The sequence below is a fragment of the Strigops habroptila genome, chromosome 4 (genome assembly GCF_004027225.2).
Source record: "Strigops habroptila isolate Jane chromosome 4, bStrHab1.2.pri, whole genome shotgun sequence".
NCBI lineage: Eukaryota > Metazoa > Chordata > Aves > Psittaciformes > Psittacidae > Strigops > Strigops habroptila.
In genome coordinates this window covers 12,190,777-12,206,217 of record NC_046358.1, presented here as the reverse complement: position 1 = coordinate 12,206,217, position 15,441 = coordinate 12,190,777, and the positions used below count along the sequence as shown (strand labels likewise).

The window sequence follows — 15,441 nt, the reverse complement described above, 5'->3', positions numbered from 1 at the left end:
ACAAAAAAAAATACACAATTGTTTTCATTTACACAGAAGTCATTTGTCATGAAATGACAGCACCTGTCACTGAACAGGAGACTTAACAGGTAAATGATGGAAAACCTGAGAGACAATGATAGCATTTGCTGAAAGTAAACAAAAAGATGATTTCTCTTTATAGAACCAGACCATTCCTTGCTCTACCTTCCACATAATCTGGCTAAGTTAAAACATGGTAGAATCCTTCCTCCCCCCCCCCCCCGCCTTTTCTCCAATCAGAATTCAAAGAACTCAATCTTCCTTGTATTTAAAGTAGTAATTAGAGAACGTGTGACAATGTATACTTTTAAATACTTCTAAATTGACAAGTAGCACTTCAACTGTGTGAATTTAGTACACATAAATTTAACTTGGGGTCTCTCCTCTTCCCAAACTCCCAACCCGAGATATCCATGTGCCTTTATTTTCACAGTGATTCATAAAGCAACAGTTGAAAACATTTAAAACAGCTTCTGGTGACAAAGTTGTTAATATCTTAATTGACAAGACCTGTTGTAATGAATGAGGCCTAGAAATTCAGTGATTTTTGACTGGTACAATACCAATAAATACTTTGGTATCTTTAAAAAGCCTATACTGCATAGGAGACACATTCATGCACAAAAGACCACTAATGCTTAATAAATTATGTGTTTCTTTCTATGCTTATTTTCAGTAGTGTGGACTTTATAAACTAGCTGCTTATCTTCTGAGCTGACACAATGAACCAAGAAGCAACATGATGCTCGTTTGTAAGCAGCACTTCTTTTCTCTGTGTTCCCTCCTTTTGAGAAGGGATTATCCTGAATTATCCTGTAGCCACAAAACCAGTACAGTACAGAAAGGTTCTAGAATATGTAATTACAAAGGCACTTCTGAGGATTAATTCACACAAGTATTCCAGTGAAATTGATATTTCGTCTAAGAAATATTTACCAAACATCTTCCTCCTCCTCCTCCTCTCTCCTGTGGTTAGATTAGTTTTTAGAAGCTAAGTGAAAGAAAAGTAGAGCAAGTTAGGTGAGAAAGGGAGGAGTCAAAGTCTCTTTACTCCATTTTTCCCTTCTATTCCAACATCCTGGCTCCCTTTTTCGTACTGTGCTCTAGAAATGTCTGTATGTTTGGTTTAGAAAAGCCTGGTAACTACCAGGAGATTAAAAGAATTAATTAAGTAGTCTAACCTTTAAAATTGAGTAATGTGAAATTAATTGCACAATAGCTGAAGTGAAGTACTCATTCTTTCTCATTGGCATTCAGACACAGGTCACAGACTGAGTGTTAGAAGATTACCTAGGTCAAGATATGAAGTAGTGTTAAAATGTGCTAGCTAATAATATTTTTCCAAATACAGTTCTGATCATCTGAACCTGCTTAAGATTGTTTCCTGGAACTATTTTGAAACGTTGCTAATTTTCCTAGCATAGGCATGGTTTTAGGGTGTGCTCAGTTACCATATTGCTGACACACAGTGAAAAATTTTTTGCAGCCTCTGAGAAGTGCGATATGTAAATCCCTGAATTGGAGAAATACCCACTAAAACCATTTAGAATAGCATAGCAGTGAAATAATTTGTGATACTCCAATGTGTTCTTCTTACATGATTGTATTTCCATTTCCACTATATTCCCTGCAGAAAAGAGGGGAGGAGGAGGAGGAGGTCATCACCCTGTGTGTCTAGTTCAGTCCCTCAACCCTCCAAAATTGCTAAGAACCACTTGGACATAGGGATCATCCCCTACAGCCACATGCTGATCAGTACTGAGAAGTCATTTGCCAGGTTACTCCACAGCTTGTAGGCAATATTATCCCCATTTCTGGGGGACTTTTGGCTCATTGCAAGTGTAGTCAGAACTGTCACCTCACTAGTGGTCTCAGGGACAAACTACCTTACCCTCCTTCTCTGCATTCTCAATTCACATGTATATGAAGAGGTCTCATTTGAAGTATTGCCAGTATGGCCCCTTGCACTAATTTACATTGTTTAAATGTCTTACTAGTCTGATGGAGGCAAGGCAGGTGTAGGGTGTTTAGGCTATTTGCAGTAGGAGGTTACATACAAGCATGCGAGCATGCAAGTTCTTACTCAGCTGCTTCCAATTTAGACCCCTCTCAGCCTTGAAGGTGTTCCCAGAGAACTTGCATCTCCCCAGCCTCATGGGCTGATCAAATAGGACATATTACCTGTCATTACAAACCTTGATGCTCTGCAACCTTCATGGCCACAGAACTTCTGCCCATCAGTCTAGGAGTACTAAGGTAATACTCATCCAAATACAATTTGTTTTGTCCTGCCTTTCCTAATTCATACTTCTCTTCACCTACTGACATTAATATCCACATTTATAATGTTGAAGGAAGCTAATTTAGGCTATTATTCCCTGAGTTCTTCATAGTCCCGTTGAATATGTTTTCTCACAATTAATTACAAACTTGGATTCTATACTAGGACTTCCTGCAAAAGACAGGCCTTTCCAAATTACCACTCAGATTGAAACAAACACTGCGTTAATGGCAAAGGTCCACATCTGTGAGGCCTAATGATGGGATTTCACTGATGAAATTATTCAAATCCCCCTCTTCATTCTTCTTCCAGTTCTTTAATAAACATGCTCTGCTGCTTTACAGAATTTACAAATTATATAAGCAAACCTCACATCTTCAGCTTAGTGACTCTTCCTTTCTTTAGTAAATTATCTTCACATGCAAAAAAAAAAAAAAAAAATTAAGGCCTCTACAATTTTTAAGTTGTCTGGCAACACAGCTTAAAAAAATTTATAAAAAAAGAGTAGCAGTCTTCAGTTGTCAGCTGGGAAAATTCTTCAGACGAAGCACTGTTACACTTAGCTGGACGCAGTAGTCTATTTACATATTTTAAAGAAAACTTTTTTTTCTGAGCTCTGCAGAGAAAAAGCGATGAGGAATAACCCAGAAGCCTAATGCATCAAGTGGAACATACTGCTTTACAGAAACCAGAATCAGTTTGCAGGATATATCAGGAAAGTCTTGCTTTCAATACCAGTTATACTGACAGTGTTGAAGACTGACCTATCAATATTACTGGCTTTGGAGCATGAAGTATTCTAGAAAGCCAAAAATATTTTAAAGATGTGAATTCAGTAATGCAAGTTTGCATTTGACCTTGGCTTCAATCTAGATAGGAATAATTGATTCAGTACAGTAAATTCAGAACTTATACTTTAAATTAAAAACAAAGCATCAAAATAAGTTAACCTAAAAAAAGTGTCTTTTTTTTTTTTTTTTTTTACATAGCAAAGATTACTTTTAGACAAAACTTAGCAGAAAAACAGTTTGGGAATAAACAAAAGTTCTCTTTTGGCAGTGTCTGGTTTGGGATTTAGCTCTGTCCTCTCCTTGAAGGTACCTGTTAACTAAAATACACCCATACAAAAAGGCAACACAGTGAAAAGCTAAAAAATGAAGATTTTAGTAAAGTGCACAGGACTCTGGCATACTGCACAGCTTTGTTATGACCTTATCTCGGATGCTGAATTGAATGATGGGGATGCCAAGTTCTTTACTATTCTATTGAGGTTGGCAATTTTTTCTTCTAGTAAATAGTTTTTCTTTTCAGCAGTTCTCTGCCGCTGCTCTGTCATCTCCAAAGCCTTCAGCAGTTGTGCATTCTCAACATAGAGATCCTTGACCATTGCATCTGCTTTCGTGTTCTTGGAAAGCTGAATTGCGAATAGAACAGAATTACTCAGCAAATTAAAAGGAAAATAAATATAAATTAAAAGCAAGAACAATGGTGGGGAAGTAAGTGAATGTGTTTATTGAAACTCCAAAGGAAGACACCTTCCCCTGTTCGTCTTGTTTTCCTTTGTAAAAAACCTGTATGCTTGTGGAGTCTTTACAGATACTACAAATATTCTGAAACTGGAAAGACTTTGTAAGGAGATCAGGCAGATGACAGAGGGCTTCAGCTGAATCTTGTCAGATGAGTACTGCCTTATAACATTTGTCCTCTAAGTCTAAGTCTAGTTCACAAGCAGATCCACAAGACCAGTGATCCCACAGATACACTTCCTCCTTGCCTATGTGCTTTTGAGAAGGGTCTTTGGCAGGAGACCCTGCTAGTGTAGCACTTCCTTAAATGTGAAAGAGGAGACTGTACCTCACTAGAAAGCAGATGCTGTCATCGTGTCATGCCTAAGTATTCAAAAGCCACCTTTTCCTACACTATTGAGGACTTCTGAAGAAAGCAGGGCAAGAACAAAAACCCCAAAATCATGTCAAGCAAAAGGAGCATTGGGGCAAGAGGCATTGAGAAGTCAATAATTGTACAGTAATCCTGTCAGTACTCAGCAGGAAATTCTTTGTCCTTCTTTTCTAAGCAATTTTTCCAGTTAAGATACTTGTCCGGAATTTGACATTTGTTTCCTGACTTTAAGTGCGTAAGCATACCAAAGAAACATAGCTTTTAGGAAATAGATGAGTGGTGGATTCAGTGCCCAATTTGGAGTTTTAGGAAGTTTTAGACAAATAGGCTGTACTTTAATGCTCAGAAGCATTAAATAAAAAGCAAAGCACCTTTAACTTTATTCTAAGCAAGAATGACTTGGTAGCTTGTGCCCACTTAATTATTTACAGAAGTAATGGGGACAATTTGAGGAAGAGAGTAAGAACACCTACTTGTTCTTTCAGCTGATTTACTTTATCTTGGAGAAGTCTCTTCACATGCCTTAGTTTCTGTTCAACATCCACCATGCGTTCTTCCATCATTTTTAGAAGTTGCTCATGACCCCCCTGAAAAGCAAGATTTACATGAGAATCAGTTAACAAAATTCAGTTCACATTCGCCAGTCTTCTCTTTTTTCTTTTCTTTTTTTCCCCAGTTTATGCTTAAGAAAATAGCTGGCACTCCACATTTGAATCTATTTTAGAGAGTAGGCTAAATGAATAAACTATTCATGGAAGCAAATTATTTTGGCAACACTGAAAGGACAACTGCAGCATTAAACTAGTTTTCTAAGTCTAAGTTACACTTGGGATTACCAGATCTAAGGAAAATTGATATAAAATGTAAGTTCTGTCTTAACTGTGATAGTCAGTTTCCTTTTCATGTTCTTAGGTGCTGCCATATTTCTGTTGAATGGGGGAAACAAAATGCCAATCTAAATCTTAATGATTTTAGAAAAAATTAAGGTGAAGTCATAAGGGCAAGTCTGACAGTACAACTGTCCCACACCAAAGACCCTTTGAAATGAAGTAATCTCCTAAAAAAGTAGGATGCTATTACTCAAACTTGGTTTTTACTTTTTTTTTAAGATTGTTGTTCATAACCAATGTTTACCAAATAGTAACTCTAAAATGGTTTTCCTCTTTTTCTTCAATGACGTAACAGTCTAGTAACTTACTAGAGTGCCCATTACACCAACATTTGAATGAAATTTTCCCAAATAAAACAGAAACACCAGAACTACAAGAAAGGTTGGTTGTATCTGTGAATTTAAGACACTGACAGCCAGGAAAGGGATTCTTCATTTTAATGCTACTGTGTTACTCTAATTCTAGGAAGTCACCTGAAAAGATTAACTTCGAGAGCACACTAACCTCCCCCAAAGGAAATACCATCAAAACCAAAGCACCTTCACACATGTCTGGGAAGATAAATGAAAAACTGAGGGAAGAACGTTTCAGGTAGGTAGTTGCTCATCTAAATCACTGTAGAAAGATCCTCTTAGGGGATTGATTGAAGTCCACTCAACATTTTATTTGTTTTAACACCAGAAACTCCTTAAATCTATATAAGGGGCCATATGACTATTTAGCTTGTGAAAAATTGGAAAAAAGTTGGAGTCCTACAGAAAGCAGCTTTACAGTGTTGCTGGACTGGATATTTTTCTGGATTAAAAAAGCATTACTAAGCAGAAATTGCAGGGGACTTTCTAGCCAAGTTATCTTGAGCTATTGTTCATAATTTGATTGGAATTCAAAAACATAGCTGACTATTACAAATTCATATGGGTTGCAAGAGCCTTGAGTGAGTAGTGAAGTGGAAACTAAGTATTTATAGTGGTCTCAACACCTGTGATACCTGGGGGTTTTTTTGCCTTAAAGTTGTTTTGAGAATGTTCTAACTTCATATTAGTTCATGTTTAATGAGAGAAGCCAGCTGCAGTGTTAACTCTAAGGTCATTAGAAAGTTAGGAGCAAAAAGATCTTTGAAAACAAACAGCTGAAATGGTTCGTGGCTCCCAACTAGAAAAAATCATAGGCCTTAAGGAGGTGTTTTGCTAAGCTTTTAAAGAATTAAAAATCTAGTTTAATTTAGTAATTTGAGACAAAGAATAAGGAATGTTGTTCAAGAAACACGTGTGTTAATTTTCCCTTTTCTGGCACTGCCTGTTTACTTTATGGCCACAGTAGCAGAATATGCCCATGTACTATGCAAATTCTTTTCTTATATGTGCAGGTACATCTGCTAAGGAGAAGCTGAGTATTTGTACTTAAATACATCCCTATTAGAAATCTTTTCCAGAAGTCCTGATATGACAATCCTCAGTATCAAAGACAAATATCTTGTCTAAAATTTGTTAAATCTTATTCACAAAGCTGAAACTATTGATACTATTAAGACAAGAGACATTATGTTTAAAAAAATTTTATTTTTCATTTACATCAAAAAATGTCATCTTTCCCTGTTAAAAAGTTTATACATCTTATACAAAAATGCAGTATAAACACCTCAGGTTTTCTTCAAATCTCATGTAAAATTAGTTCCATTTGAGAAAAAATAGTCTCTTTCCACACTGAACAACCCCATATTTTAAATAACATAAATAAAAAGTCTTTGCAACAAATTAAAAAAGACAGCTTATGAACTTGCACAAAATAGCTTCTAGACAAATAAATAGGAAATAACACTGTGGAGACTTTTTTTTTTTTTTTTTTTCTTTAGAAAAAGTACAAAATAATTTGATCCTCAAGTTTCTCAGCTTATGCCAGTTCGTGTGTTTGTGTGTGTTTATCATGGTAAGGAATGAGATCATAAGCAGCCAAGCTGTCAGAGGTGCCCAATCCTCCGGTAGGAATCTGCATGCACTGCTCGTTGCTCCGGTAGCAAGGCCTAGAGAAAGAAGGCAAGTGGGATACTTCACCCTGATATCCACATTTTCTTTTAAATACTTATGTATACTTAAAGCAAACCACCAATACAAGCCAAGCAAGCAACACAAGACAAAAACACGCGCACGCAAAAGAAAATATGCAGAGTATTACATATTATATTTCTCTAAATATTAGTATTAGCACTACACATATGGAATTGAGGAGATATTCAGGATGCATTTTCTAAATTTAAGGACTCTTCAGATGGCTCATCCATGGTTTTGAGGGATTTAAAAACATCAGTGGCATTAACTGCAATTAGTAGTTGTTTCTCAGGGGAAATTATCTGCCTCTCTATATGTATGTATATATAAAACCTCAGATTGCCAAATAACATTTCTGAAAAGTACAGTCCAACTGACTGCCTTTGAAAGCTTATTTGCATTTGTATTTTAAACCTAGTAGTAAGTCTTTTCCTAAGACAGGAGAACAAGCAGTTGGTCAGAGGTGATTTGAATTTTGAAATAGAACTGAAGAAAGGGGAAGTTGAGCAACTTTGAACAAAAATATAGGTTAGCAGAGGTTCTAAGAGGACTTAAGGAAAGATTGGGTCATTAACAGGCTCCCAAATCTAGTCGTTGAGCAAGCAATATGAGAACAAGCACATTGTTACTGTGCAGCAGGTAAGAATCACAGCACTAGACACAGCAGAAACAGTCACTGGGAATTAGGAAGAGTCCACACAGGTAAATACAGCAGAAAAGGCTCAGGAATTTTAATTTAGTGAAATTTGAACTTATGACAGTAGCCTTTGGAGGACAATAGCTCAAGACTGACTGTAAAATGAATAAAACCACAGCCCACCATAGCCATGATCAAAAAAGCAATGAAAATTGCAAAGCATGATGAACACAAGAATTCCAAAGCAGAGGGGGATAACTTTGAATACCTTATTACACAGAAGGACTCAGGATCTAAGAAAGCTGCAGAGTGCAAAGCAGCAGCAGCAAAACTAGGTGATTAAAATTACACAGAAAGCATGGAGATAACCTGACATTGTACTCACTGGTGAAAAGGTGATGAAGAGGGACTAGGATGCAATTTTTCAAGATGCTAAAGGGGACATTAAAATGGACATAAGCTCAACTACATGCTAACCCTGAACATCAGGATGATGCAGAAAAATTAACAGTCAGAATTAAAGCAAGATATGCTTACGGAAATGTCAAAGTTGACACAAACTAAAACAAATTTGGCCCTGTTTATAGTTGTAGAATGCATGTGTTTAATAATGATTTTAGGAAGTTATCTAGTAAAGCCCATGAAAAAAAAGCTGTAGGAGATGTTATAAACTGGAATATTGATTCACTATAAGCACAAAAAAAACACGATAGGAAAAAATTAAATGGATTAAGTGCATTAGTGCATTGACAGCAAATATTTGCAAAGCCTCTCTGAAAGTATTTTTAAATTCAAGAAGCTTTCAAGAATAAAAGCTGTTACAGGAAATGTGGAAGTGATTTATCGGTAGAACTGCAAGTTCCAGGATGTGACTAGTTTGCAAATTGTTTCTCAGGCTTTCAAAGGCAAAATGATAAAGTCATCCCTCCTAATGCAATACACAGCACGTTCATTTGCAGATGCTGCGGCTATAATATGGCTTTTCTTGATTTCAAAACTAAATGGCAGGCTCCACTTGCCACTGTCTGGCACCAAGCACATTAACCTGTGGTAATGCACTTCTATTAGGACTCAGCTGAAAGGGAAAGAACCTTACAATTGATTTACTTATCCTAGATTAGTTGCTGTTAAGTTCTTTTTTTTTTTTTTTTTTTTTTAGAAACTTTGATTTTATGCCTTTCTTAAAAAGAATTCTTACTCCAAGTTTTGGAAACTTCAGAAACTGTAACTGTATATACTCTCTCTCCATAATACCTTTTTTCCAGAATGTCCTATAAACACATTCAGGTATTTTTAGGCTTCAAAGTCTTGGTCTTCTTTTTTTAAAAAGTGTAACTGATATCTGAGTTTAGAATGTAAAGTTTGGTTTTTTTGGTGGGTTTTTTTTTCCTGTTAAGAGATAAATAAAAGTGTTAGTATTTTATCTAAGCTATTTAGAGCTTTATCTTTTCTCATAAAGTTGTAATACTATTTAGGACCTATAGCCTGAGCCAAAGTTTTAGAGATTTAGACAAGGGGGAACAGTTTTAAACTGACAGAGAGAAATTTAGATTAGATATGAGGAAAAAGTTCTTCCCTGTGAGGGTGGTGAGGCACTGGCACAGGGTGCCCAGAGGAGCTGTGGCTGCCCCATCCCTGGCAGTGTTCAAGGCCAGGTTGGACGGGGCTTGGAGCAACCTGGTCTAGTGGAAGGTGTCACTGTCCGTGGCAGGGGGTTGGAACTGGATGGTCTTCAAGGTCCCTTCCAACCCAAACCATTCTGTGATTCTATGATTTGGTAAACCTCATCCCCAAGCTTAATTTTTATATGGGAGAGACAAATTGTTCTACTTATTGCCTATAATTCAGTTTTACATGTTAAAACCCACAAACACTACTAAAAGTGACTCTGCCTAATATGTGCAGTGGATGTAATCTTCCTTGGAATTAGACTGTTACCATCATACAGAAACTTCAACATTGGCATTTCCGAGGAAAAGCAGTGTTCTCCAAACAACATCTTTTCTCATGGCCAAATGATGAAGATGAGCTGACCTTATAAAAAGGATTAATTTGTTTGAATTCTGCTTTACTACAGCTGACAGAACTCCATGTGACAGCAACAGCCCAAACTAGTATTTTATGTGCGATGAGTATGCGCTTGTGCAATATGTGTAGTGTATTTTTTAAAACAATGGTTCCAGACATGGACATAAGGTAAAGAAAATAAAAAAACCCAACCTATAAACACTTACTGCACATCGATCAGAAGAAGAAAAGCCAGTTGTATGTGGATGGGAGTGGTTTTTAGCTCAAAAAGATTAAGAGGACTTCAGAATTAAGCTATGGCTTAAGCTGAATATGCTAAATAACAAAGGGCTGTTTTGTACATATGTTTGATAGAATGAATTTTCATTTTAATTTTTGAACTGGCATAAACAGAGAACGGATCTCATCAGAATTTGAAAAACCCAGAAAACTAAGCAGATACCCTTTTAAAGTTGTAACCTTCAGAGTAATGAGAGCTTTACCTGTTGCATGTTTGTTTCAGAGGGTCTACTTTCAAGTTCTTCCTGAAGACGTTGACTCCTCCTCTCTGCTTGTAGTAGCTGGTGTTGGAGCTGCAGGAACTGTTCCTTGGGCACCATAGCACAGCCTTGCTGCTGGAGCTCCCGGGAGTGCGGTGAGTGGCTAAGTATCACACTGGTGCTTGAGTGGAGCATCTGAAGAGCAGAGTAAATCAGCCATCAGGAGAAAGCAGCACTGCCATTCTTTCATACAAGGTATCTTTTGGTGATGCACTAGACATCTGGTTACTCTTGAACGATTTCTTGTATGAAAGAGAAACAAGCCTGAACTCAGAAGGTAAAGAGGCAGCTTTTCTCTTTCCAATGAAAAAAAGATGCATCTTATCTGCAGTTCTGAAATCTAAAGGAATATGAGCTTTGATTTATAATTTCAGTACCTAAAGGGGCCTGCAAGAAAGCTGTGGAAGGACTTTTTAGAAGAGCATGTAGTGATAGGACAAAGAGGAATGGCTTTAAAGTGAAAGAGGGTAGATTTAGATTAGATATTAGGAAGACGTTTTTTACCACAAGGGTGGTGAGGTGCTGGCACAGGCTGCCCAGAGAAGCTGTGGCTGCCCCATCCCTGGAAACACTGAAGGCCAGGTTGGACGGGGCTTTGAGCAACCTGGTCTAGTGGAAGGTGTCCCTGCCCGTGGCAGGGGTTGGAACTGGATGATCTTAGGTCCCTTCCAACCTAAACTATCCTAGGATTCTATGATTTCAGACTTGAATTATAAATTCACTGAATTTCCGATGAAATCCTGTCATAGTTAAATGTGCCTGTGGTGAGCTTTAACTTAATGGTGTTTTTTAATTTTAACTTTGATCTCAGCAGCTCTTCTAAAAATAGCACCCACTTCCAAATAAAAGCACTAGCATGAGGCAGGCTGAAGAAACTGTCCACCCGTGCTGAGTATTTCTCATCTTTAATCCAGGATGGAGAGAGGACATTCTCAAAAGCAAAATGAATTTTCAATGTCATGTATGATGACTTAAGTAATTTGATGCCAGCTGCTATGTTATTCAGAATTCAGTATTTGGAACCCCATATATCTTTCCTTATGTTCACTACTAACTGTAGAGATGTTAACATATTTTATGATTTTCATTTTGAGACATGCCACAAGCAGAGTTTGATACTGAGTCTGGAGACCTGAGTATATGTACTGCATAAGCAAAAGTATACTCAGAGGGGTTCTGAGATACAAAGGGATGTTTGTAATAATCTGAAGTAAAAAAAAAAAGCTTACGAAATGCATCAGCAAGTCTATGTAAGGTAAAGGCAGCATAGACGAACAAATAATTTGTGTGTAATGGTGGTGGTTAAAATTATGCTACCAAAAAAGTCTTTGTTGGTAAAACTAGGCATGTCACGTGGGACAAAAGGATCGCACTCTTACTAGTCCTTGCTACAGCAAAGGGAGCAGCTCAGACTTGTCCCAGTTTAGCTTCCCCACATCATTTCATTAAGTGCTGCTGCCAAGCAATGCTGTGACAGTCACTGGGTGGAAGTGGCTAGAAAAGAAGCATTTCTGACTGCCTTACTATGGTAGCATTGCAACCACAAGAGACCAAGTTAGATAAACTGTCCCAGTATTACATGATCTTGTAGGCAGTATTATGAGCTAAGATAGTCACGTGAAACAATTTAGCATTTTTCTAGACTAAAGGGAAATTCAGGTAAGACTAGCTCACATTGTAAGAGTTAATAATACCAAGGAAAGACCAGAACTGTACAGTAAATCCCCCGATATTTCAGACAAGCTGATTTGCAGCTTGAATTTGCATGAGTAGTGCTTTCTTCCCATAAAGGTCCCCAGCTGACATCATCATAAAATTCTCACCTGTTATCTCAAAGCCATTACTCTATTCTCTAAGGAAAAGGCATATAGGATTATGTTAGTGGTCTGAATTTTCCTTTCAGAAGTGGCAGAATTAAGGCCTCAATTTATAACATATTTCAGTTACTGAGCTCACCTGTAATGTAAAAAACTAAGCATTTTTCATAATGGCACAGCTCTTCTGGCCATGTTTGCATCTGTACATCTCTGCTGGCCCAGGTAAACAGAAAATATGCTAAAGAACTTTAAAATAAAACTATTTGTATTTTCTTTAAGCTGTAAGGAGGGTCTCTTGAATCAACTTGACTGTAAAGGAGCTATTCTTTTACTGACAATATAAACAGTGAAAATAATGAGATTTTGATGGAATTTGTTTAGGATTTCCCTGTAATGTTGTGATGTACATGAGTATCTAATGAAAGAGCTGAAAAAACAGTCAATGTTAACAGCATCTTGAAAATAAATACCATTTGCTTGGGTAATGAAAACAATATAGACTTGCTGCATTATTCTGTGGAAGAAAGCAGAACAGTAACAAACTTGCTAAACTATTAGAGATGATGCTAAGTGTGATCACATTTCAGTTAGTATTATTAATTAATAAGTAATTAATTAAGGAAACATTTGACAGTGGTGAAAAAGCATGCAGATCTCAGAGTAAATATGCAAACACCTTCAAGCCTCACAGTCAATGGGTTAGAAGGAAGGAGTTGAACCACTTTTCATTTTCTTATGCTGAGTTTAATTCTTTTGGATGCAATTGGTTATTTCTCTCCATTTTCATGGCAATGCCTTAGAAGTATGCAACTTCTTGGCATAAAGAATCAACTTGCATGATATATACTAACCACAAAGAGGTTTGGGCAGATGCTAAAGTAAAAAGTTTACATTGAAATTGGTTGATAGGGCTTTGAGCAACCTGGTCTAGTGGAAGGTGTCCCTGCCTATAAGCAGGGGGGTGGAACTAGATGAGCTTTACAGTCCCTTCCAACCCAAACCATTCTGTCATTCTATGAAAATGAATAGTGGCTTCTTTACTTAAGAGATGCACAGAAGAAAAAAAAAATAACATCCATAAAAGAAAAATGTTATCTCCATGCTGTGGTAGTACATTGAAAATGATTGCTCTACCTTTGCACACTATTTCAGAAAGAGAACTGCACCCTTCTCTGCTAGTTCCAACCACTGAGTTCTAGACAGGTTAGCCACAAACAAAAGGAGAACAGGCACAAAAGAGAAAGTTAGAAGTCATAAAGTGCTAAGTGAATGTTATACACACCTGCTGGGAAAATGTTATCAGGAGTAACAAAAGTCCTGCATGTTTGAAATACAAATTTTAGGAGAAAACACAATTCCATGCTCAGTGTTTATACTGAAGAGTTTAACAGTGTTTGGAGTTTTCCCAAAGCTCAATTAAGACCATATAAATAAAAACAGATGGCATATAAACAGTCTTTTCAGTAACTTGTAAAAAATATGATCTTTTCTAATAAAGTTTTCACAATTTTATAGCTAATAACATACTATATTCAGCATAATATGTTTCCCTTTTGCTCTCTTGATGAAAAACATGAAGTCTTTTAATAAACAGTGTTGAAAAATCCTCATCTAGAAGATGCTTTGATTTATGGAATAAGTCAAAATTACAATGTGGTTTTTTTTAATATTATGTTTTAATCTCAAATTCAAGACCTCAAGTTAAGGTAAGATTGCTGAGAGGCAACACGGAGGTCTAGCCTAACCTGAAGGGATAGCATAGTTAAGCTTGCCTATTCCTGTAAGGAAGGCAATTTGGGTAAATTGTTACCCTATCATTATCCAGATAAGGTAGCAAGGCTTAAATTCAGCAAATTATTCCTGTAGTAAGAACAGGTTTCTACATTAAGAGCAGCATTATACAAATATTAGTTAGGAAACTTGAGATGAGATGTTTTAGGAAGAGGAAAGTGCCTCAAGCACGGCAACAAATTTCTTTGCTATTTGATTTTATATCTGAAGCCTTACATGAATTATGATAAACCACAACATGCTTCAGAGAAGCCAGTTTGTCACACTAACATCTTGATCACAAAGATGAGATTAGGCACTGGGGGAGATTAATTCTTCTAGTTTCCATTAAGTTTTCACTTTTCCTACACATCTGAAAGTTGTTTTTTAAATAAATTCATACATTCAGGAAGATATTGAGAAAGCCCCACACTATGCAGTACAGCCAGCACTGATTGACAAGTACCTCCATTAACTGATCATCCAGTTTCACTTGCTTTTTCCTTAGCCCTTCATTTTCTGAGCTGGTTTCCAGTTCACGTTCAAGAGAATTCATCTGACTGATCTGTTAAAGACAAGAAGGTTCCTTAGAAAGGTAGTAGTTCCTTATTTTATCCTCCCCCCTCAATATGTCACAAATCATTGCACATGAAGACAATTCAAGATTAAAAGACATAAGTATTTGGACAAGTCTAATGCTTTGCTGAAAGTGATGTCTAAGACAATGTTATGCAGCACCTCTGACAAGTTGTAAAGAATAGGCAGGGTAGAAGTGCATCTAGAAGTGGTAATGTAAGCGCTATGTATTGAGGAGCACTTGGAACAGGCCACGTTTTGTTTGTGGTTCTCATGTTCCACCACTGAACTGTTAGAACCGACTAGAAGGCCTGCAGCACATTGGCAGGACTTCCACCCTGCGTGCTCTGCAGAAGCACAGAAGACAATCAGCTCCTCCGGACAGGGATTCATAAAAGACAGAAAGCTAAAAGCTCAGAGAAAAAGAAGAAAATTCACTGCTTACCACATTAGTTCTTAAGAGATGGAAATTACTGCATTGAGTCATGTATTTGCCCTCTAAAACTAACCTTCCTGTTTGCAGATGACAACTCCTTCTGAAGCTGTTCACACTCTCTCTTCAAGCTTAATTTCTCTTGCTCTATGGCTTTGACGATGCCCAACTGGCTTTGATGCTTTTGGTGCTTTAGGGAAAGGATAGTAGATTCCAACTGTCGGATCTAAAGAGACCAGAGATGAACAGATGTTGAAAGATGTTCCAGGCCATTCCAAAAATCAAATTGCATCTACTTCATCTAAAACACGGAGTACCAATGGACTTTGGACTCGTAACAGATTTTTTGACATTTTAGCTTTGACCATCTCATCCTTCTTTCCCTTCCTCCTTCACATAATCTGCCTAATACTGTGAGCCAAGAAATGCACAAGAATGCCAGGAATATTAAGAATTTTTTTATCAAGAAAAAAATTGAAGGGTGTTAACTGAAAGTCAGACCAGA

General features: G+C 37.1%; 1 protein-coding gene across 11 annotated transcripts in view; it reads right to left on the bottom strand.

The window, feature by feature from the left end:
• Window positions 1–940: 940 nt before the first annotated feature.
• The window catches only part of NIN (ninein), a 69,736-nt gene continuing 55,235 nt past the window's right edge, over window positions 941–15,441 (bottom strand). For 6 of the 11 annotated variants that reach the window (XM_030484864.1, XM_030484863.1, XM_030484865.2 and 3 more), the window contains 5 exons: window positions 15,013–15,162; window positions 14,394–14,492; window positions 10,284–10,475; window positions 4,675–4,788; window positions 941–3,716 (listed from right to left, as the gene is read on the bottom strand). In XM_030484864.1, the coding sequence (XP_030340724.1) occupies window positions 3,507–3,716; window positions 4,675–4,788; window positions 10,284–10,475; window positions 14,394–14,492; window positions 15,013–15,162 (765 nt within the window). In that variant the 3' untranslated portion in view covers window positions 941–3,506. Of the gene's footprint in view, window positions 3,717–4,674; window positions 4,789–6,633; window positions 7,112–9,027; window positions 9,163–10,283; window positions 10,476–13,291; window positions 13,353–13,436; window positions 13,475–14,393; window positions 14,493–15,012; window positions 15,163–15,441 lie in introns of those variants that run through there. The other 5 variants (XR_003991247.1, XM_030484867.1, XR_003991245.1 and 2 more) reach the window with 4 other exon arrangements.